At 43.3% G+C, this 25,469-nt stretch overlaps 1 protein-coding gene across 1 annotated transcript in view; it reads right to left on the bottom strand.

Moving 5' to 3' along the window:
• Positions 1-14,827: 14,827 nt before the first annotated feature.
• cpne4a (copine IVa) overlaps positions 14,828-25,469 on the bottom strand; it is a 55,377-nt gene continuing 44,735 nt past the window's right edge. The window contains exons 13-16 of the mRNA XM_067511275.1: positions 25,347-25,398; positions 23,608-23,741; positions 22,681-22,917; positions 14,828-18,758 (exon numbers count right to left, since the gene is read on the bottom strand). Coding sequence (XP_067367376.1) covers positions 18,627-18,758; positions 22,681-22,917; positions 23,608-23,741; positions 25,347-25,398 — 555 coding nt within the window. The 3' untranslated portion in view covers positions 14,828-18,626. The remainder of the gene's footprint in view (positions 18,759-22,680; positions 22,918-23,607; positions 23,742-25,346; positions 25,399-25,469) is intronic.

Below are 25,469 nucleotides of genomic sequence, written 5' to 3'. Positions count from 1 at the left end.
ACCCAACAAGTCAGTCCATGTTCCAGAGGTGACACTGTTCGGCCTGTTTTCATGTGCTGCCTGTTTCCGATTCGATGGAAACTGCAGACAAGAAGGAACCAAATTATGAATGATTACAAGGACAGACGGGTTTTTACAATTTTATACTGGATTAGAAGCGTGATGATCATCACTTCTATCAGATTCTGTTTGTCCTAATGAGACGGACCTGACAGTGTCCTCACAGGTCCTACATGTCCACCTGACAAAGTGTCTGCAGTATAAATGGCAGATAACCCACCAACACACGTTTAATCTCTGACCTGTTCACAGTGCAGCTGCTGTTCACTGTCTATTAAGCTGTAACTGGGTTTAATTAATTGATGAGCAACCGAATTTCTCCCGACTCCTGAATTAGCTTCTTTCCTCACATGAATTCTGAGCTCGACGCTCTGATTATATAATCTTCAGTATCTCCTGTCACACTGATGGAATCTCTCTCTGTTCATCTTCTTCATGCTCCACGGCTGCAGGAAACACTGCTCCCCTGTTCCTGAAGACTTCTGCTGGAAACCTGGGTTTAAAAAAGATCCATAAACATGACTCGTACGTTCACAGGGGAAGTGAGAAATCAAGTTTCTCCTGTTTAATACACTTGGGCAGCTGAGCCAAGTTAAGCGTCCTGATAATTCTGTCCCCACACGATCGTTTAGTTTGGCTTCACATGAAAAATCAGCCATGTCCATGTTTGTTCTCTGACACCACTGTACTTTTCTCCCAACTAGTGATGTAACAGACACAGATGATCCATATTTAATGAAGTGATTTTAAAGGACAGAGTTTGGGGACGTTTGGTGTCTGCTTCTCCTTTACTTGTGTGTGTGATAGAGGTTGTGATGCACATTAACACTGATTCACATAGTGTGTGTGTGTGTGTGTGTGTGTGTTGTCTCACTGCTTCAGATGTTTGTGAAAATAAGATGTTGGTTTTGTCCCCGATGAGGATCCCAGTGTGTTTCCTTTGTCGTGCCAGCAGACAAACCTGAACAGGTTTTTTTGCAGACTTTCTGCGCAGCCGTTAGCGGAGCTGAGTCCAGCATTTGGCTCATTATGTCCACGATCTGTGTTCCTGTTAGTGAGAGTTGCTCTAAGGTTAAATGTTGTGAAACCTTCCTGCAGCTGCTGAAGCTTTTAATTTGAGTGATGACCAGGAGTCGAGTGTCGACTCAGACCAGGTGCTGGAGTGGTCTCATTAAACCTTCGCTGTTGCTGCTAAAGTTGACCTAAGTCCCCATAACGATGTCTGTGTGACACACGTCGGTCTGAAAACCGGTTTCCGGTGCATCTTACAGAAATAAAACTTCTCACTTACGTTAGTCATGGACGGCGCCCACACCAGGAACAACTTTATCCAGTATCCTGTATCCAGGAGGAGCCAGAAATCGATCCGCTGACCCCACTGCTCACCCAGCTCTTCCAGCTAAGCTACAGAGTCAATCCGTCCTGAGGCTGTAATTGATGCCAGTGTGTAAATACAGAAACTCACTTTGTTGGAAATGTTTCACCTGTAAAATATGAAATTGTTTTTTATGCTGCTTCCGGTGAAAAGCAGCTGCCTGAAGTTCACACATAGTTCCAGTCTTCATGTATTAAACTTGTTCATGAGGAGACAGAACATCTGACATAACCCTGGTCAACTGTAGACATGTCTGTTTCTGAGGACGACTGAGGACGACACCGTAGCTTATTGAACTGAGGAGAACAAACCCACGTTTAAAATCAGTTTTATCGCCGTTTAACTGATCCTCTCTGACTGCAGCTGTAAACCTGGACTGTTACACACCTGTGGTAATGTTGATGATGAGCTCGTTGTCCTGGCAACGCATGTGAATTTTGGCCACCTTGTTTAAAATGAATGAGGTGTATTTATCAAAGAGAGATGTACACAACATGCAGCTTTGTTTCCTGTCCACAGGAACATCACAAAGATCAGACTCTTTCTGAATATACAACCGTGACGATGATGATTCAAAATGCAGCAGCACGTCTCATTTTCAATCAGCCAAAAAGGACAAACATCACACCACTGTTCATGTCTCAGTCTTCATCAGGTCAAAGCTCTGACTGTCTCCTACAGAGGGGCCGACTCAACAGCACCAGGTCTACAGGCCCCCCCCCCACTGAGCTTCTGGTGGTCCCATCCCCTCACAAGAGATTCCAAGGAAAACACTTCTGCTCATGAAGCTTGTTTCTCCATATGATAATGAAACAAGCTCCCAAACTTACAATATTCAAAAACTTCCTAAAATCCTTTCTGCTCTTCCGATCACTCATGAGTGCAGGCACTTGGATCTTCTCCTTTACTTAGATGTTTGCTGCCTTGTTCCTCACTTTTAAGTCAAAATAAGCATCTGACAAATGACTGAAACGGAGTGAGTCTTCTTCTCTGTGTCTCTGCTGCTCACCCTCAGTGTGGCTTCATTTATTCCCACACAGCTTTGCCTCTGAACTGAATCCACACTTTGCTCCAACAGTAGAAACTTTAAAACAGTTTATTCAAATATGAACGCAATTTGCAGAACTTTAGACCCAAACCTGCGCATGAAAGGAAGGGAAATGACAGCTCCCATAAACGGAATCTCACATGGGTGGAGGAGCCATTACAGAACCAAATAAAAAGAGAAACACTGAAGCACAGAACACAAAAAGAGATTTAATATTCTGACTAAATATTTGTCACTTTGCTCCAATATGTCAGGAGACATCACCCCAATTACAAACACAGAAACACCTGATATTTGTGTCTTCACTTATATTTGGTTTTTGTTTGTGATACCAGAAAAGGAGCTAAATGAGCCAGTTTTGACCTTTGGCCTTGTCCCTTGTGCAGAGATTCCTCTTTTGATGATATTATATACTGTAGATGGAGGCATCTTTAAAGTAATCGCATATTTACATTCCACAATTTGTGGATGCAGTTTGTCACAGATTAGGGCGAGTGCAGTGCAACGAGTTCTGCGAGTGCAGAACATTTACATTTACCCTTTAGCATGTACTAGTACTATTACTGAATGAAGTTTGTCCTCACAAAAGACATGGAAGCAGTAATGGACACAAACTGGGCAGGAATAAAAAGTTAGGATCAGAAACTTTAAACACTGTTGTGTGTATATTTCTGTCCTGATGTTTTCATCTATAACATTTAGTTATCAGAGGTTATAGAGCCTGTGTGGACATTGTCCATTAGTCGACTTTATGTTTCAGTAAAATCCTTGTTGACGATGAAGACGGAAAACAGGAGCTGTTGTTGGTGATTTTTCTCCTCATGTTTGTCCTCGTTTTGTCCTCCAGACTCTGAGACCCGTCCAAAAACAAGGACGTCTTCATTCTTAACAAGGTCAAAGTTTGTCTCAGCCTAATGCATATTTCATCATTTCAGCTGCAGGACTCAGCAGTGCAACAACACTTTCTTCTGTGCTCAGTTAAAGTTTGAGCAGCGCGGTGACCGACGGCTCCCTGCGCCCCAATTTAAATAAAGGTTAGTGAGCTGCAGACAGGCGGCTGCTCGCTGGCCTTTGCTTCCTCTCAGCTAACGGGACTTCATTAGAATTTCTGAATGTCGATTGCCTCTAATTGCTCCTGCTTTAAACAGACCCTTTGTTCCCTGCTGCCGGTCACCCTGGAGCTCCTCGTCTTCTCTGTGGCTGAGTGCAGTTTGTTCATTAACACATCAGGAATAATTGCATTAGTTCCTCAGTGCACAGAGCTGTGCAGCACTGTCTAATGACAGCGTTACATCAGGAGGTTTGGACCAGTTAACTCTGACACACATTCACCTCATACTGCTAAAGAAAGGATGAGGCTGTTGGTGTCACCTCATTGTATTGTAGTAGTGTAAAACTACAATATACTGTCTCTCTGAAATGGAAAACACAAGTACCTCTGAATTCTAGTACAATACACGATTAAATGCAGTCACACATGGAGTTGATGTGAAGCCCAGAATCCTTTCAGCAGTCTGCACACAGACACTGAAACCCACACAAATTGTCACCGGTAACAGCGTCAATTGTCAAACAGGAACAGCTTCCACTTTGAGTTTGAACCTGTGGACTGTTAACTGGGTAAAAAAGTCTCTACTCCCTGCTGGACTCATGAATCTCATCTCGCAGCTCATCTGTCCTCCACACGTTGCTCTGACGTTGCATCAGTGTTGCCGCATAGTCTCACTGAGGCAATCTGCTCCCAGGAAATTGGATGGAGAGAAAAAAAACTCAGCAGTGACACAGGACTCGCTGTGGACACACTGGGGCACATAGCGTCTCTAGTGTGTTAACTGGTCCAAAACACTTTGTCCACAGTGTGTCCTGTTTGACTGGACCCTCAGCTGCAGCTGTCTCTGTTTATTCCTACATAAAAGTGACAGAAAGGACAGAGCAGGTGATGTGACTCCAGCTGAGACACCGTCCTTTTGTTGGTGTCTGAGACACATGTCCACAGCGTGTGCTGGGAACAATTGGACATACTGGTGTTTTTAACCAATGTAAAAATCACTTGTTTGTTTGAGTCAGTAAAACTTTTATTTAAATGGAGTTCAAAGAGTTTAAGATCAAATAAACCTTTATCTGTCCCACAGTGGGGGAGTTTCCATTATTACAGCAGCAGAAATGTGCATATGTGAGGCAACTTCGTACAGTGTGAAAAATCTATATTAAAAAAAACTAAAGAATAAAAAGCAGCAGGACATATTGATAATAATTGAAAAACAGGATAAAATATGACACCAAACATTACAGGGAATGAAACAGCTCTCAGTGTTTAGTTTGCACCAACGTGAGCATCAGAACTTAATGTCAGAGAAAATGTGGAGGTTCTTGGGTGGGTGGGTTGGTGGGTTGGTGGGTGGGTGGGGGCCTCAGCTCCGACATTTAAAACCTTTTCATTGTCGGTGGCTGACATTTGGCAGAATGTGGCTCTGCAGGCGTCTCCGTCTGACTTCGGGTGCGTTTGTGTGCTCGAACACCAGGAGCCTCATTTCTGACCCGCGTGCAAACAGAAATGTGTTCTAGTGGAAAAGCTTTCAACTTGTTGGGAGGACACAGGTGGGGCCTGTCCAAATCTAAGGTTGCTCTCCTGTCCCCTGACATTCATGTTTTTCATCAGCTTTGTGCGTCAGTGCATGTGTGTATCAGCAGAACAGGTCCCAGCAGTGATGCTGCGTTCACAAACACCTGCGGGTAAAATGAAAGTTGATATAAAACTGCACATGTCCACAGCAGAGGTGTGTTATGTGTTGTCTCTCACCTGATGAGGCCTCACTATACAGACCTGTTATTTACCTGCTCTGTTTTTCTGGACGCCCCCTCTGTCTCCTCGCTTTGACTCCCGTTTGTCCTGCTTCATGGTCCCTGTCTGCTGCCTTGTTGTTGAAGTAAATAAACGACACAAACTGAAGGTGATTTGCTTGTTCAGCACTTGAAGGAATCTGACATGGTTGGACAAACCTTCTGTCTTTGTGTACAGGTAAATGGGTCTGTGCACGTCCTCACTGGCCACCGTTCCCCACCTGCTGTGACCGACTGTCAGCATCACAACTATCCGCTGATGATGTTCTGTATTTTTGGTGACTGATATTTCAAAAACATTTCGACAGAGTAAAGTATTTGTTCAGGGTAATAAATGTCTAATGCTTGTATGTGTCCGTGCTGAGCATGTGCTCATAGAGGAAAATGATGAACAGCTGGAGAAAAATAAAAATCCATCTCTGCAGGAATAAACATTGTGGCTGCTACAGAACTGCTGCAGAATTCACTGACGAAAAGTGAAGTCACCTTAAAGGTGACACATATATCTGATGTGTAATACAGCTCAGCCTAAACTCGGCCTGGTTCAGGCTGAACTCTGCAGTTTCTTTGTATTTGACCATCAATCAAAATACCAGCACTGAAGTGTGTGTGTGTTCAGTTCAGCAGCAAAGCACTCGACCTGAGGAGGAACAGCAAACATCCAGCAGCATTTATGGACTTTTTTAATGATTCTCTGATGTTTTAACAGAAATAAGACAGAGAAGCTTCAGTCTCCTGTTGTTTAAAACAAAAACCCAAAGTGGACAATAAAAATCCTCCAGAGGAGTTTGATGGATTTGACTGCTGTTCTAATTAAGCCCCTCAGACGCCCCATTTTAAGTTTTTTAATTTCCCACAACACCCAAACCTCATTTATCGACAGCTCTAAGCTGTTTTCAAATCATTTCCTCCTGAATATTTTTGGCTTTGCCCCAAAGCTACTAGGCTTTTTCCAGGGACAGTGGGACACATTTCACTGCTGAAGACAAGGTTCAGGCCACAGAAGCTCAGTTTTCAGGCTGTGACCAGAAACACGTGGAGTAAAGATTAACTGATGTTCTTCACTCCAGCTTCTCAGCCAAAATGATGCATCTGTGGAAAACATTGCTGCACAGTTTGAGCTTCCTGCAGACACAGGGATGAGCTTCATCACCTGTCAGACAGGAAGCACTCGAATACCAAGGCAGAGAGGAAGAGACTGGGACAGGAAATTGTCTTAGGAGTCACATGTCTGTCTCAAGTCTTGGTTACATCATCAGTCTAGTCCCGGACCAGCACCTGCACGTGTGTGACACATTAAGCCTGTTAGATCCTCCAGGTTCCTCTTTCCCATCTTCATTGCTAATTACATATTCATCATCCCCATTTGACTTTAGTGTATTTAAATATTATGACTTCAGTTTTATTCTTAAACCTTCAGTGTTGCTTTCAGGGAACGAGTTAAACCCACTACGAATCAGTCAAAGCACAATCATCAGGTTTAGGACATGTTTAAAGGTCTGGTCATTTTTAGATGGGAAGGACCATTTTTTACAGACTGTAGTTCATCAGTGTCCTCACACTGAGTCTTGGTCAATCTCCCAGCAGAGTGTTTGTGAGCACTAAAGGTCAGCACAGTTTATTGTGTCTCGGAAATGTCCCGGAAAGGTCAAACAACAAAGATGCAAACAGTGACAAACAAACTGTTTGTCTGTCCACTGCCTGTCAATAAACATGAAACTCTTTTTCACTCTTTGAGTTACTAAAGGTGAAGTGTCTCTTTAAATTCTGTCTCACATGTCGTTTTCAGCATGTAAATGCAGCAAGACAACCGGAGACAGTAGACGTAGATCTAATGTTTTGGCCCCACATCTTAAAACGCGAGAAGTAAAAGTAGACGTCACGGGTTAGAGTGGACAGGTGTTCCTAATGAAGTGGCTACTCAGGTGTCGGTTTATCAGGTGCACCTTCTAAATCCTCCTTTACAAAGGTGGGAATGTTCAGTTTTTGTCCAAACTCTGGTGACTCTTCACCTTACTGACAGAAACAGGGTGGACAAAATAATAGAAAATGTTCTCATTTGACCTTTGAATCGAATGTGGAGCCTGAGTCTGCAGACTTCCCACCATGATTAATGTATCTGATCTTTTAAATGGTCTTCATCGGTATGAAGGGTGGTGTGTGAGAGACGCCCCGTCTCATGTGCTGCAGCCGCGTGCTGCAACTGCTGCTGCAGTTAAACATGAGAACTGCAAACACGATCCTCCACTGTGTCCACAGACGTCGTTTTGTAAGTGTAACTTTCAATTTTTAAAGCTCTCTAAAGATCTGGTGACAGTCACTGTGGTGCAAACACTGTATGAATTTATTGTGAGAGCTGAGAACTTCTAGTTGTTATGTTTTGAGTTTTGTGTCACTTTAGTATTTTAGTATTCTGCGTGTGTTTTTACCTATTGCTTCTGCATAACTATAGTATTTGTTGTGATGTTCAGGGACCCTGTGAGCTCAGTAATTCTTCCGTGTTGAGTGCAGATGAAAAGCTCCAAGCTCTGTCCAGAGCTTCTCCTGTTAAAGAGCTCAGTGATGGAATGACGTGTGTCTGTGTCATGTGTTCAGGAATATGATGTAGATATCAGGATATATAAAAAGTGCGAATCTCATTCATCCAACATCTGTCCAACTGTGTTACTGTTACTGTACAGTCGATTTTACCAGGATCACGGCCTGAAACCTGATGAGGATGATGGTTTATCCTCACGTGAAGATGCTCTGATCATCTACTTGTCCACTGTCCAGATGCGTTTGTCTCAGCTTTGGAATCTGGTTAGTGCAGCTTGCTGCTTTCCCAGCGTCTCTCTGAGGAGAAACAATTAGAAACCAGCAGCCAGCAGCGTTCAAATGTGTGTGTGTGAGGATGTGCTCACTCCACTCACTTGATGGGTTGTAATTGGATCAGCACCACGTCTCTGTGCTCTCTAACTTCCTCATTAGCTTTAGAAATACCACTGGGCCATTGTCAGCTGTCCGTCTGATTGTTAGCCAATACTGGATTCCTCTCTCTGCCGACTTTAGTGATGATCGTTGTTCATTATCACCATGACAACAGGTGAACACCGAGAAAGTGCTGAGGTTGCAGGAAGTGTGGTAGTACGTCCCTGAGCGTGCACAGACGTCACGGCTCACACTGTAAAGAACGACAGATGCTCTGCGTGTGCACATCATCACCACTGGAACAATGGCCGCTGCTCCATTGTCCAGTGTGGAGCTATTCATTATTGAGCCCATTATGTGAGAGGACGCCGTGTGAGGGACTGTTTATCTGCAGGCTGCAGGGACTCATGGACAAATGAGCCCAGCACGCCTGAAGTGAGACAGATGATGTGGTATTTCAGGGTTAATAAGTCAGAGCGGGCGATGGTGGCGCGGCCTCGCGTTCGATACGTGTTTACAACCAACGCCCCCACTGGGATTTATGAAGCCTCTCTGGAAGAAAAGGAAGATGGATGAAGGGCGGCAGTTTGGCAGATCTACCCGAGACCTGGTCTCACAGGCCTGAGCTGCCCTTTGACCCACACACTGGACGTCTGCTGGGGCGTCTCTGCTCAGTGATAATGAGTGGAGAGGACGGAGCTCCAGAGAAACAGCTCGTGTTTTGATTGCTCATCACTTCAATGAGGATTCACCACCGCACACGGTGATTTAGGACTTTTTTTAAGCTCAGACTCAAAAACACCCGTCATTAAGAAGAGTGAAAGCTGAGCAGATGTGTCCATTATCATCACAGACGTCACACCTGATGGAAAAAGACAAAGTACAGACGGATTCTCCCAAGTGTCACAGTGTGTTTTTTTCCTTAATCAGCTTCTGTTTGTGTTGCTTTACATTTGTCTTATTGTCCAGCAAAACCAGAATAGGTAGAGAATCTGTGCTTTGCTGACAGACTGTGAGCTTCTACAGGCCACGATTAAACTTGAATGTTTACACGTTGATTGTCGGCATAAAAACACCAGGATCACAGCTTTTTTTAACTTCTACATCTCAGGAAGCAGCCACAGAAAATACAGAGACAAGCAGTCCATGGAAATGTCCCCCTGTCCCCCAGACTGAAAATAACACCTCCTCGTTTTTGTCGTTTTTTTCTCTTTTGGATTCTTTCATTGTCTCTGTGACTGTAAAACAAGAAACGTTCACATGTCCTCCAGAGACACAGACCAAACCCCCCCTGACCTCTGGGACAGGTGGGCCTGTGCCCAGTTGATGCAGTCTGTTCTCATTCTCAAGGTGTCAAAAGCCACTGCTTTGTCCAGTCCCTTCTGCTTTCCATGCTCATAATTAATGCACCTGTTTGTGTCAGTGATGGACGCACAGAGCTTTCAGCGTAGTACAATGGAAACAGAGACGCTTTAATATTTGATGCCTAAAGCAATGATGTAGTATATAAAGTGAAACAGTCTCATAGGGAATGGACAAGGGTGGTGGACGGAACAAGACACAGCACTTTTCCAAAGGAGACCAAGTCCAAGATGTTGTGCACTTTAATGATGATCGCAGCTGTGAAAGAATGATTTTTATTCTCTACAGTTTTACATTGAGAAACTTTACACCTTCCTGATCAGTGTGGTTTGTAGAATCCTGCAGCATCACTTCCACACAGGAAACAGCACTGACGTCCTGCTGTACTGTAAAAACATTAGAAGTCATTCAGTGATTCAGAAATGTCTTGTCTGACGTGTCCCGCAGTCCCGTCCTCTCTCTGCATGTTGGCAGCAGCGTTTAGTTGACTGATAATGAGCTCGCTCTCATCCTGTTCCAGCATCAGCAGCTGCCAGCGAACACGGTGCTGCTCATCGCATGTGGATTCCCCACAATCCTCTTCAGCTCCTGCATCTCCACCAAAACCATTAAAATACATTTTTACTCCTTGGAAAATGTGGAATATTTTCTATTCCTTCATCTGAAATGTGAAAATCACCTGCAGCACCAGACTTCAGGCAGCATGCAGACGTGAACGTTCCCTCCTCATGTGGCTGTGACATCACAGGCAAATGTCTGAACTCTAAGACTCTGGATCTTTTTAACAGTAATTTTGTGTTCAGTGCAGGAATCTTCTACATGCAGTCGATACTGTGTGTGTGTGTGTGTGTGTGTGTGTGTCGTCTGAGCTGCTGTCATCTAACGAGGAAAAGTAAAAAGGAAGAAATACAGCTTTCATTTACGATGAGGACACAACAAAAGACAGATGTAAACCAGACAGTGCTGATTACATCTTCTGCAGGACGCAGATCAGATGTTGACGTTACCCACAGCAGCTGCAGTATTTTCAGCCTCTTCATTAATTGATTCTGTAGGAGAATAAAGCCCATGTGGAAACGATGCTGAGCAGGTCTCTGAGATCCTGGACACACAGGACACACAAAGCTTTTCTCTGTGCTACATCCTGGTTGGTGGCAGCTGGGACAGCTCCTCGTTGATCCCCTGTGACCTAAAACCCCCCGACACAGTCTGCTACAGTCAGTTCCACTTGATTGGTGGAGGTGTTGCATGTCAGAGACTTAAAGCGGGTGTTTTTAAAGGATGTTGCAGTGTGTGAACTTCAGACTCACACATCGTGGAGCCTCTGCCCTGTTTAGTCACCGGTTGAGGACGATGTTCTTTAGTCCTACGTGGTACAACAAGAAGAATTGCGACGGCACAGAGACCTCAGGATGTCCTGCATCTGCACTCGATGTAGTTTCTCACGAAAAAAATGTGAAGCCACTAAACCTGTGTAACATCTTCCTCAAAGTTTGTGAGCAGCAGCAGCTGTTGGTGCTGCTTTTCCTCCTTATGCTTTAGTTTCTGTTCATTCCTGTTGCTTTTAGTCTAGTTAAGGGTTTAGGAACCTGCCGGCTGCAGAGGTTTTCTTCAGGGCAGTTTTTCCCTCTGACATGGGGCGGCTGTAGCTCAGTTGGTAAGGCAGTTGTCCATGGACCACAGGGTCAGTGGTTCAATCCCCGCTCCCGGCTACAAGTCAAAGTGTCCTTGGGCAAGACACTGAACCCCAAGTTGCTCCTGGTGGGTCAGGTGAGCACCTTGCATGGCAGCCACCGCCATTGGTGTGTGAGTGTGAGTGTGTGTGTGAATGGGTGAATGGAAGGCTACATTGTAAAGCGCTTTGGATAAAAGCGCTATAGAATCGACTATTTACCATTTACATTAAAAACCTTCTTTTAACTCTGGACTGAAAAAGCCAGCGGGTGGACGTCTTCTCTCACACACAAAATATCCTGTGATACAGTGCAAACAGGACCCAAACCCAGAGGTCTGAAAAACCTAAACTGGGAACTTCACCTCAGCCCAGAGCCACGTGCTGAACAGGAAACAGGAGAACCAGATCCAGAACAATGTGTGACGGGAAACAAAGTGCTGGAGAGATCTGTGCCATGATCAGAGGTCAGTCACATGCTGGCTTCCTATTGGCTGCTCCTCATTAACCTCCTTATTAGACGAAGGCGTTTCCTGCCCTCGGCAGCTCAGGCAATTAAAGACCTGATGAACCTGCTTTAATTAAAGACCTGATTGTTTCTAAGATGTGAAGCTTTATAAAAACAGCAGCTGAAGGTCTCGACATTAATCAGCTGTTTGAGACGTTTCTGCTGAGTCATGAAAACAAACTGATGTGAAGTTTTGGTCGTTTGTGACTTCAACAACTCAGAGCTCCTGCTGTGACCAAAGCATCATCTTTTTGTTGCCATATCTGTTCCAGCAGCTGCTCCCTGAACACCTGGTCCCTTTATTCTCTTATCAGCCTCCAGATACGCTGTATGTGTACATCAGAACCTGACTCCCTGACTCGACCTGTTCAGCCTTAGTGCTGCTCAGATTTATGGCATTATTGGTCCACACAGCATGAATCCTACAGACTTTGGTTCTCTGGTCTCTGCGAGCCTGACAACTGCAATAAGTGTAATAATTCTGATCCATCATCAGGTCTTCGCATCTTAATGTTTCCAACGCGTTGGCTGGGGACCAATAATGACATTTGCCTCCTGAGCTGGACTTTGTGTTTCATGCTAAACATTATAATGAGTAACGATTCAGATCATGTCTCTCCTGGTCTCAAATGTGCACTTGGACATAAAATGTGGAGACATAAACAGAGCTACGGCACAGATGGCACCAGCTGAATAAGCTGAGTTTAACAGTGAATATGTGCAAACCCACACTCGCCTGGTGGAAGACTTTGTACAGTCCTTATTCCACCACTCGGCCCCAACATCAAGTACCGTGCACCTTATTTAAAATGAGTGAGGTGGCCAAAACATTAGGACCACCTCTTCTCATAATGCAGTCCATCACGTTTCTGACAGCTTCAACCTAAAAACTGAGAAATCCGAACATTGTAAAAGTAGAATTCATGGCAGAGCTGCTGTAATGGATTGGATTAAATTGTACAGGTCTTCATAATGTTATGTCTGATCGCTGTAAACATCCTGTTTGCAGCAAAGTGTGGGCCGGCGTCATATCAAACCCTATGGATTAAGAATGGGATGTCACTAAAGTTCATATGGGTCTAAAGGCAGGTGAACCAATACTTTTGGCAATATAGTGTATCTGTCTTACTGAAACCGTGTCTCCTGCTGTTTGTCCAATTTCTATGAAACTAACAAGCTGATGATTTTTTTTATTTTTAAAAATCAAAACTTTTCAGTGACAGAAGAGGAGCTTCATCAATCAACCCAGCAGAGAACTCTGATGTTAAAAAACAACAGACTGACAGGAAGTCCAGCCTGCAGTTAATTGGCTGAAAGATGCTCTGCAGCTCCATTAACTTTTTATTGTGCTGAAACTTCACACAATGAGAAACTGTCATCCACTTGTTGTACTCGTGCGTTAGAATTTTTTATCTGTCAGAGAAGCAGACTGGGAGCTCAGCTGCTGATGCTCGTCACATCTGGAAACATTTAGATAGATGAAAAACTGGACAGATATGAGTTTTATAAACAGCATTTAGCCACAGAGGTCAGTTCGTCCACAATGTGATCCAGCAAACTGAACACACTAATAACCTGTGAATATTTTTTAAAGTGCATCTGTAACGTCATATGTTGGATTCTTCACGACGTGTTGTTTGGCGTTTTGTGGTGTCTTCACAGTGACAGCAGCTTTGTGCACAGCGTCTCACTGTGAACCTTTTGTCCTCTCGACAGAGGTAATAGCCTCTTTTCAGTTTTCTCCTCCTGTGGAACTCGTCACGCCTCCAAACAAACAGCCGAGCGCTTTAATTGCTGCTGCTGTTTGGGGATCACACCGACGATGTTGGGACGGCTGGGAAATTCTCCTTCATTACTCCTTTAGTCTCACAGGGCTCAACAGCAAACAGTCCACTTTAACACACTCACACTGGGAGCAGCACACACTGACTTCTCCATCATGATTCTCTGATAATCACTAGATATTTTAAATCAAAACCTTCTTGCTTTTTATAAAAGATAATTAACTAGACAGGATCCATCTGCTGATGAATGTAAGGTGCTACAGGCTCCACGTCAGTGATTAACTGGGCCTGACGACGAGCTTCTGTTCGACACTGTGTTCAGTTTCTAATCAAAATGTATTAGAACATAATCCAACGTATCTGAGCCAGAACTTATTGTCATTAGTGGAGGATGTGAAGCATTTTGCGTCAGACAACAGGCATCGGTGACATACACCGATCAGGCAAATCATTATATACAAGGTTAGAATTTCTCAGTTTTTAAGGTGAAACTGTCAGAAAGGTGATAATTCTTTTCTGTTTATTATTGAGGTCAAATGGGTAGTGGAGTCGAACTGGAGGTGGTTCTAATGTTTTGGTTTTATAATGAAACGGTTATATTCATGTTTTATGAGCCAGGGACAGCAGGTCGAGGTGAAAAGACCTATTTCCAAAAGATTAACTGCTAGTTAAAAGTGCAGTTCTCTGTTGGCAGATCCCTTTCAGGACAAGATAATGACGGGTAATTACCAGCTGAATGCATGTGTCTGTCTCTCTGAGGATGAGTCATTTGTCCCGCTTCTGTATAAACAGGAATTTCAGAAATATTGTGAATTTAACCTAAAAAGATTCATCGCCCTGAGTTTCTTATTCTTCAGAGTATTAGAAACTCAAACCCATGAAACCCATTCACACAAACTCCTTCACCGGCAGATCCTGTTTGACTTTAGGACCTGATGCAGCAAAAAGAAGACGGCTGGACAGCCGGCTAACGTCACTGCTAACTGTCTGAGGTTAGCATGTCTTGCTAACTAGCCTTCTACCTACTCAGCTTATCAGTTAATTACATCTTTGTGTTGGGTTTTGTATAAAAATGGTCTCAGTAGAGAAAGTCAGATGTCATCTTGTGATATTTATCCTGATCGAATCATCAACTACAGCGGTTTCATTTGATCCATTTCTACTGAACCGAAAATATTCAACTCTGTTTCTGTCAGATAGAAAAAATCGGGCAAATTGACAGAACCTGACTTGTTTTGCAGTGTCATCATAAACCACCGACACACTCTGAGGTTTCTGATCAAACTTTTATTATCATAAGTCAATTTTTCATTGTTTTGCACACAATACTGCATGTTAACACAACAACAAGTCATGTGACCCAACAACTCTTCTCATCTTTTCTCTTATTCAACAAAAGGAACAAATGTTACGGCAATAAATCATCTGTGACCAAAAACCAGACACTTTATTATACTGTAGTTGCCTTGTAGTCAGTCACAGATTGGAAAGTAAATTGAATTTGTATGTGTGCAATACTCAACCAATGGAAACGTCTACACAGGTCTGAAAATGGAAAACAAGTCATTACAGTATCCATGCGTTGAGTAGGAGGTTCGGTTAAAACCCATGAAATGAACTGGATACACACCACTTCCTGATGCTTGGCCAACAAACATTGGTCGACCACTGTGAGTCCAGCAGAAATAATTCTACCAAATATGTATCAGAATCAGACTTCATAATATCTGGGTCTTCTGCCTATGTCAACCTTTGAGGAAATCACTAATTTATTTTTTTGATCCTGAAACACTGTAGTGAAGTTCTGGGTGTCTGTCATTGTCATACTGATCCATATTGCTACTAGCCTCTGCCCCATCAGTTACATGCTGAATCCAATGCTGTAACATAAATCCTTATTTTGGAAGGACATGAACAACCAATGCTCCTAAAGAACTCTGGGTGTGTATGGTAACCGCAAAAAGGCGAGAAGCAAATCTCTCAGTAGTAGGAAACATTTTATGCCTGACTTTCATACACATGGCTGCATCAATTTTTTGCTTTTCATTTCCATAATCTAAACTATTTCTCTATGTAGGTTGGAGAAGACCCTAGGGTGGACAAAGAACAACCTGGGGGAAAAGCAGTAGTCTGGCACGAGAACACATCGGGCTCCTTTAAGGGGGACCTTTAGATTGGTGGCTTCATCACATCAGTTTCTCTGAAGTCTTCCAGTTCATCTAGTCTAATCTAACTTTAAGCTGTGGTCATGAATTGTGGGTAAAGATTAAAACAACCGTGTCATTGACACATTTGACTAAACCGTTGACTAAACTATTTCCTTGATGTGTTCATGACAGGAAACTCAGAATCCCCCATGAAGCTCTGAAGGCTGTAGCTGAGCAGAATTGAATCACCTTGATTAGGCAGAGGCCACAGAGACTAGACACCGAGCAGTGCTGGCAAATGTTTGGAATCTTAATTTAGACGTGAGCAAACTGTCAAACCTTGGAATTTTTAATAGACAAGAAATAAGCTGGGTGGTCGGTGCTTTAGCATCTCCAATGCCGTGTGCTCATAGCATCCATGGTGGTTCCATCTGGTCATGAGATGCCTCACGATTACCCAAAAAAGCTGGAAATAGGTACCAACAAACTGGCAACTGGACTGTGATTAGTTTGCTGCAAATGAAACCTGGATTTGGACAAGTGGTGCAATAAGGATGCGAAGTGAAGTCTGATCCTGGTTTAGGATCTGGGTCAAGTGTAGAAAAGGTTACACTGAAAGTTTTCGAAAATTGAAAAGCAATGTCAAAACAAAAGGCAAACCAATCAAATTAGAAGCATGTAAATGTATAGACACAGAAAGACATGATGGAAAGATGGACAAGTGTTGTGGCACAAAGTGACCGAAGTCTAACATCATAATCTAGAAATCTTTTCAAAGATACTCAAGTTGTGCTTTTAAATCTACTCAGACATTTTCATTTACATGTGAACATGCTTGAGAGTAGAACAACCCCATCACTGGGTACATTGTAAACATCATTATTACTCATATTGTTCACTACCAGGAAACAGAAACCACAAGGACTAGGGAGTCCTCCATGGAGGGTTGCATGCAAAACAACAGTTCATGCATCTGCCTCGCCTTTAGAAAAAAACAGAAGATGCAGACGTCTGTGAAGGCAGCTCGCTCGTTCATCTGGCAGAGATCCAAAATAGTTTGCAACGTACAAACCTTACGAAATTTAGCAAAATCTCGTTAAACTCTTAAAAAAACAAACCAGAAGGGTGGAAGAGGGGACTTCGTACATTCCTTCGACTGCTTCCCTGCCTGTCATGCTGTCTGCAGGGAAGCAGCATTTGAATTAGTCAGTGTTGTGTGTTTGTGTGCTTGTCATTTCTGATGAAACACTCCTGAACGTCTGCGGCCGCCCTGCATGCACTATGGATGCTAAAGGTGCTACGGTTAGCATTGTTACGCATGAATTCCCTCCTCCCCCGGTGCTACTTTTAGTATTATTTTCCACAAATCTTCATGTCAGCAGAAGATACCATGTTTATGACTTGTGAGCTTGCAGGTCACTGGACACGATGTTGGTTGTGGCTTTAGAGCCTGAACACACTAGAAAGTAGCAGCACGATACCGATTTGTGTGACCATGGGAAATGGACAGCGCCTGAAGCGGAGCCAGTGGTACCAGCTAGCTGCTGTTAGCCAACAAGCACTGAGCAAACTTACAGCTTTGGCTGCTAACTTTATGAAATGTTAAAAGTTAAATCATTTTATTGATTCAATATTGATAGTCGGGGGGAAAAGGGTTAAATCAAATTGGAGGGTGTGGCTACGCTAAGGTGATAATTTCCACCTGTTCCCCGTCAAGATGGTTTTTACCTGTTCACTGTAAACAGGTGTGTCAGATACACTACACAGCCAGAGAGATGCATAGATTTACTGTCCCACCTCTAAGAAAATCCACTGACCACAGCAATGTTTGTCTAGATGTCACATGGCTGCATTGCTGTGACATGAACCTGAAGTGATCTTCTACAAATGAAGTACTGTGGAAAATAATCAAAAAGTGCAGCAAATCTTACAAATCTTCCTGCAAGCAACACCTAAATCTGGGTAAACAGTTACACAAAAGGTGTGCAACAGTCCACCTGGAGCATCTCAGTATCGAGGTCCTGGACCCATCTCCTGGAGGTTGCGTGCTTGGATTGGTTTTCTTGAGTAGAGAGATTTGTGGAGGACTGTGTAGTTGCTTAAATCTATAGGCTTTTACCATAATTGCCCATCACAGTATGAGGATTCCAGCCATCATATTTCTGTATAGTCTCTAGTAGCACAATATAAGCTTCCCCACATTCCACCCATACTGCATTTCATTTCCTGCCCTCTGACTTTTCACATCGGTATTAGTCACATAATTGCGAACAAGCTATTCGGCTGAAATGAGGGGATGCTGATCTGACCAGGCCCAACAATAAGAGACACCTGCTAATGTTGTCTACAGTTCTAAAACATATAAACAATGCTACAAAGCTCTAATTCTGCTCATGGTTACTAATTTGTGCAAGCCCTGGTTTTCTGGTGAGAACTGGTGCTTCGATGCAGACATGTATGTGTGCGTGTCCAACTAGACCTTCCATTCCCTGGTCCACTTATCCAGGAGCCTCCTTGACTTCCTCCTGTATTTCGGATCACTGATGCACATCCTGGCTGATGGTGTATTCAAAGTGCCCTCAGCTGTTCTTATAGGCAGATGAACTACACACCATCAGGAGCTGCTTTCTCCCTCCTGCTTTTTAACTAAGATCATCCGCATGTTTTGTGCCATAAAATATTCCAGTGACCCTCCCTCTACCACAAGCCTAACACGAAAATCCCTCCCAGTGCAAAATGCAGTGCTGAGACTGAAAGACCTCTCGTAGCCTCGTGTGTCTAAAATGATTCACTTTCTTCATGGTAAAATGCTGCGTGTAGCACCTTTAAAGTCCACATTAACAAAGGACAAAATACAGTAAACATTTTTCTCCGGCTAGAAGAGGTTGTGCTGTTTGAGGGCAGCAGTGGCAGCGGCGCTCAGGGGCCGAACGGCCTGGAAGACTGATACTGGCTGGGTACTTTGGGCTTAATGCCCTTGCTGTTGTAGTAGTCGACCACCTGGTTGGGTACTTCTGCTAGCACGCTCTTAGCCAGAGCAGCCGGAGACGCCTGGGGCAGGAGAAGCAAATATAATTCATATTTCACATGCTACATACACATCTACAAACAGGCTGCAGATGCAAGAGTTGAAAAATGGCAAATGCTATTAAAATAATTGGTGGTTTTGCATGAAATGTGATTCACCTTCACTCCACATTCCAACTGTGGGTGCAGGAACGTAGAGCAGTTGCCCACCAATTTTAACTGCTCCCGGTGAGTGTTGGCCAGCTGCATAGCAGCTCCCCCATCGGTGTGTGTGTGTGTGTGTGTGTGTGTGTGTGTGTGTGTGTGTGTATGTGAGTGTGAATGGGTGAATAAGAAGCAGTGTAAAGTGCTTTGAGTGCCAATAGGTAGAAAAGCGCTATATAAGTGCAGAACATTTACTATTTACATTGCAGATTAGATTGACTTTCCTCCTTCCAGGTAGCGTTTGCCTCAGTTCATTACATTATGCCATGAAAATCCAATTGCAGAGACTTTGAAGCTTCCTACAGATCCATCACAGGGAATGTTTCTTCTCTGGGTGTAGCTTCAGTACCATCACATAGTTATCGAACCATAACTGGGGGATTTTCTTACTAAGTTTCGAGCTTAGAAAAGAGCTAGTATCTGTGAGGAATTTGATATTTGTCTCTCTCTCTCTTGCTTCTCATAAGCCTGAGGTTTAGGGGCATGTTTGCATCGAGCAGGTAATTTTCATGGTCTGGCACATAGAAATACTGTTGCCTATTGTTTCTACACCTGTTTTTTTCTCAAGCCTCAGTACATTACAGTTCATGGAGAATCATGGAACCATGATTCTTGAATATAGTTGGAGTAGAAAAAACTACATGAAGTTAAACATTTACCAACGTTGGACTCACGGGCAGTGAATTGGAGGAACCAGTGATTCCTTTTCATCTTTAGCTGTTCCTCTCAGCTTCTGGCTTGGTTTTACATTTTTACAGCGGGTTTTCCAACTGTGGGCCGATGAATATCTGACCTCAGATTGCTCTGTACACCTTTCCAGCTTTTTACAAATCTACAATTCATTATTTTGAAATCCAGTTTATGAAGCCAGGGATCATCGAACCTACGTCCCCAACCTCACCTGCTGTCTGGCTTGCACTGCACCCAACCTTCTCATTTCTGTCCCTGCAGGTGATGGGCCCACGGGCTGATGGCTTTTTATCAGGCTCCCCTCCCACATATGGCTTTAGCTGGCAGCTCTGCTTTCACTGTTCTGGGTGAAATAGTTATGGAGTGACGGATCCTACTCTTCCTACTCTTTCCCCTGAGACCACTTTTGCTTAGGAGCCTCTGCCGCAGGCTTTCATCTCTGAGAGAACAGCTCCCAGAATCACTGGGATGCTCAAATCCCTTGTTGAGGTGGTGATTCTCAGGCATCTTATCAGGATCCCTTTTGGATGCCTTCCATTAGAGGTTTTACAGGCATTTCCAACTGGGAGGAGACCCCAGGGTGGTCCCAGAACATGCTGGAGACACTATACATCTAATGTAGCCACACAATTGCTGAACCTGCTGCCACCATGACCCAACTCTGGAGAAGGGGCAGAAAATGGAAAAACAGTAAGATAATTGGAATCCAGGTATGTTAACCTGTCTCCAATTACCTTTAATTGATGTGTTCACATACCTTTTTAATCTACACTGTACATCATCTCTCTCCTTTAGCTTATTCTGTTGGGGGGTCCTTTGGCCCCCACATTGATTTTTTTTTTTCTTTTTTGGAGGTGTTGGGAATTGGGGGGGTAGGTACCCTTCCTGATGCAATTTGACAGGCTTTTAAGTGGTTGTGTAACCTCGGTGACCAGGGACGTCAGGCCTCGATCAATGTGCAACCATAAACGCAGATAATTAAAAAGGTTCAACTTGTATTTACAATTAGTTCATGAATCATTGCTGCAAATTGTCTGATATCCTTGTTGTAATAGATGCACTACACTTAAAAACCTCCTGTCTTAAACCTGCTCCTCTTCACAGTAATGGTGTGAAAGGGCATCAGTCAGAGCTGCTTCCCTTCTTCCTCGTCTGCTGCTGTCAAATGAACATTTCTTTCTCTTAGGACCAAAGACAGAAAGTCTCATATATCATACAGATGAAACCCTGCAGAGAATATACAGGCAGCGTCCAAACCAGGGAAGATAAATCTCAGCTGTACTGTACAGACTGTAACCTTCAGACTTGTTAAAGGCTGAAAATTCATTTGAAAGAAATAAAGCATTTTCCACTTAATATTAGTTGGCAGATTTCCAGCCCATGTTCCATCTTAAAGGCTGAAAACTAATTTCCTCAATAACTTCACACTCTCTCATCTCATCCTCCTCCACTTCCAATATGTTCTGATCCCGAATTTAAAATACTATTTCTACTTCGCTCTTCTTGGCTTATTGCTTTCATAACACTTCAGTCATCTGCTATTATTTCAGGGTCACACAAAGTTATATTTATATACACACACTTCAATTTTCTATCAGGATGAGATTGTTCAAATAACACACCATCTGCTGCCCATTTTTAGTTTTTTGCTCCTGGATATAATTTACACAGCATCCTTCCAAACAATATAACAAAGTGCTTTACAACCAACAATAGACCAATCATGGCTAAAACCCTAGATTATTTATTATTATGCATTTAGTACGATACAGCAAATAATACATTACATCTAAGTACAACTGTCAAAACGAAGCCTTACTTTTGATTGAAAACAGAAATTATTGGCTGATTAATGGCATTCAGTGATGAGGGTCTGAGGAAGGCAGCACACATCTGAATGCTGGTACCAAGCCAGGCAAAAATTGGGAGGGTTGCATCAGGAAGGACATGCGTGTGCAGACCACATGTTCCGCTCTGAAACCTTTTTAAAATGTATTTCTTTAGCATTTCCTTCGAGAATCGTCACCTTAACTTGGCAGAGGGGTTTGCTCCTGAGATCCCACCCCTGGTAGGGTCTCCCAAGACATAGTGAAGGGACCAGACTAGGAATGTGGCACTGTGCCCAGAATAGGTAGACCGGGGTACCACTCTGGTGCTATGCCTGAGAACGGAGCTCGACCGCGAGCATCCAAGTGGCCGGAAATTTCTCTATGGGGTCCCAAAGCTCAATCAACATGGACTCACCACACGCAGGGACAGGAATCGGGGTCGGGTGCGATGCAAACCAAGTGACAGGAAAGGTCTTACTACATCTGCTCGCACCATGACCAGACTCTAGTTAAGCAGAAGATAATGGATGGATGGATTTCCTCAGCATTGTATGTCATGGTTTTGATTGTGATGGTCATAATTGCATAGAGGAAAAAAGAGCTTCTGACTATTAAAAAGGAGAAAATTAACTATGGATTACACTCATCTGCCAAATAATTTGAAGTGAAATATTTTTAAATACTTTCATATCACTGATGTATGTGATTAATCACAAATCATTTACTGTACATAATACAATTAATTGTTTTAATCACTTGACAACCCTACAGTGAAATATGGCTAAAACAAGATGGAAGTATGTACATTTCTGTGCTAATAATTAACAAACCCTAAATGTGAAGAATCCTACAACAGTTTTAGGCAGGATTAAAATACCATATATCATATGTGAGATTATGCAGGAAAACAAACAAACCAGCAGTTTTCAGCAATAAGGTGGAGGAAAACGTAATCCAGGAAATGGATTTCAACACAACAGAAGTTAATATCCAGAGAAATTAGAAGAAAAAAATGGATGTAAAATTGTTTCTCTTTGATGTGTTTGATTTTTTTTTAAGTCTGATCAGGCAGCAACAGAAAACAATAATGGACAATGAATGAACCTTGAGGAAGTTTACAGGCAGAAGTTTCTGTTTAATGTAAATGTGTGTTTTAAGCAGAAATAACGAAACAATGTTTGTTATTGTGTCTTCAAGTGATTTTCTCTCTTTACACGACTTACATGTTTGAAGTTCCGGAAGGGGACAAACTGGACAATGTCCCGAAGTACAGGCTCCCCTTTAGGCGATCGAAGTATTCCGTCATCACCATCCAGCATCTGCATGTCAGTGAAATCAGCATTCCCAACGCCAACAATGATGATGGACATGGGGAGATGAGAGGCCTGGACGATGGCCTCCCTTGTGTCGGCCATGTCGGTGATGACGCCGTCCGTCAGGATCAGCAGGATGAAGTATTGCTGGAAGGGGGAATATGAAGAGAAACGGTCAAATGTGTCTCCTCACTTCACTCTGTCCATCTTCTTCACTTGTAGATGAGCTCTAACCCCAAGCCACCGTTGTTCAACTTGTTTTTAAGACTGCAATAGTATTTTATGATCCAAGAACCAGCCCAAAAACAAAACCAGTTCAATCTTGAACCAGAGAACACTGTATGAGTTTAGGTCAATTTTCTCCATTTTCTTTATTTCGTCTTCTATATATTTGCCATTTCTGTTCTCTACAGAGTGGTGCACAATTACCATTCTTTGGTTTGTCCTTTGTCAATGTAGAGAATAATACATTACACTGTTCCCTGTCTCTCTGATCCTGACAGGTCTTGATGTTTAGCTGAAGCACAAACAAAGTGTGAGCAAACAGAGCCAGAGAAGCTCGGCTACTCTTCCTCTCCAATCATCCTGTGATAAAACAAGGATTCCAGCTTTAAGTGACCCACTTTGAGTCTTCAGCCAGTCTGGGCAAGGCTGAGTGAATGACCCTTGTGCAAAGTACTTTACCTCACTTAAAGGCTGGACCCACTTTATGAGCTGGGTTGCTGGTTCAAGTCCCGACCAGTTTGGCTTCAGTGTCAAAGCAACAAACTTTGCTGCCGTAACGAGAGCTGCAGCAGTGACTGTGGGTCAGTCAGAAGTAGGCTGTGAGATACATACCATGGCCTCTTTGGTGTGCACCTCCTGTGAGGCCGTGTTGGCCACCTTCTGAATGATGGGGGCAATGTTGGTGGGGCCATAGAGCTGCAGCTTGGGGAGGCAGGCCTGGTAGGCCTCCACTAGACCTTGAATACCTGATGGAGTACAAACACATAATTTCTATCTAAAACAAGTGGGTGCATTTATTCTAGTACAACCTGACTATTGGGTTTTGTTACTTTAAACATCTACTAACTTTCCATGTCAGAGGGAAATATTGTGACCTTTACTTCCTACAGTTGGTCTGACAGCTGCTGTTCAGGTAAAGATTTGTGCAGAAATCACGGCAGCATGTTTTTAGTAATTAAAAATGACTTGAGATTGAAGGTTCCATAACATTCGCTTGTGCCGGAGCTTAGAAAATGTGGTGTATCTTGCATTAGAGGAACCAAAATTCAAAATAGAGCTTGTTATTGGAACCTTTTAAATAATTTCATTCTCTCAAAACAGGCAGCCAGAGAAACATTCAACAAACTCAAGTTGGCTTTTCTTATCAAGTTCAATCCGCCTCCTACACCCCCTCCCTCTGCCCACTGACTCCTTTTGAATGTTCATATGGAGACTCTGTCGCATTAGGTGCCGTTCCAAAGCAATTAGTATGAAGCGCCAGTGGGTTAAGAAGAGTCTGTTTCTATGCCAGCTCACTGACTTCAGCCCTCATGATGGCAGCTCCTGTTCTGTGTCTGACAACAAGAAAAACGCCACTTTTATACAAAAGTGAGTTGTGTGCAGTAAATTCGGGTAATGAGTTTCCTCCACTCAGACGTTTGATGAAGTTTACACAGCAAAGACAGAGGAAAAGACTTTATGCAATGATCACACAAGGTAAAAATGAAATTAGTTCATAGTAAAATAATGTAGCTAATAATGTTTTTTATACAAAAAGCCTACACCTTAATTATGAGAGACCTCCATCGTTATGGGGAGGGGGAACTCTCTCTGGTGCCCCAGCATGTCCAGTGATGTGACTGTGTGTCAGAGGTTCACAGAGAACACACCACCTCCTTCACACATGCTCAGTGTTAATTAGGAGTGTGGGAGCAGATCCGTGACCTTTAGCAGCTCAGAGGACGAGACACCTTCAGCGTCTCTCTCTCTTTGACCTACAGGCAGGAATCCACCTCTGATCGTGTGACAGAGGAGCCATCAGCTGATCGGAGCTCAGCACTGATCAATACAGAGCCACAGTAGCTTCTCTCTGTCCTGCTGGCTTTTGATTTGTGTTGAAAACGATCATATCGTTAAATAAATCAGTAAAAAGATCGATTCATTTTCTTTTTCTCAGCCTCTTTGACTTTGAATTATTTAAAGGTTAAAGAACATTAGTCCAGAAGCTGAACGCTCACATGGGTCAAAAGGCTGTTATGAAGTAAAACAAACTAGAAGAGCATTGACCACTGACTCCTTCTCCTGCAAACATGTCGGAAATATTCCTACACTAATAGTTGTACAAGTACTGCTGCTATGTCACTAATGGTGGTTAAAGTACTGCTTGATTGAAGTCTGATCTGAGCACTCAGAGCTTGGTCACATTTCAGGCACCAGTAGATAAAGTGATGCTCAGATCCTGAAGCAGCAGACTGACTCGAGTCTCCGTCAGCTGCTCCTCCACATCACACTCGTTCCGTCATTTCAGAGCTACCTCAGCGCTCACACCGTCAAATATTTGAGTCAAAGAGAGCAGGAATCAAAGCACGTACCTGCACACTCGGGGTTCTCCTCATTAAAATTCACTGCAAAGTCGTGGGAGACCTGGAGGGGATGGGGACGGGGGGGTGGGAGGGACAGGAAGTGTGTTTGATCTCTGCATCAAAAAAAGAAGA

The sequence above is a fragment of the Channa argus genome, chromosome 7, assembly GCF_033026475.1.
Source record: "Channa argus isolate prfri chromosome 7, Channa argus male v1.0, whole genome shotgun sequence".
Lineage (NCBI taxonomy): Eukaryota > Metazoa > Chordata > Actinopteri > Anabantiformes > Channidae > Channa > Channa argus.
This window is presented reverse-complemented; position numbering and strand designations above follow the sequence as displayed.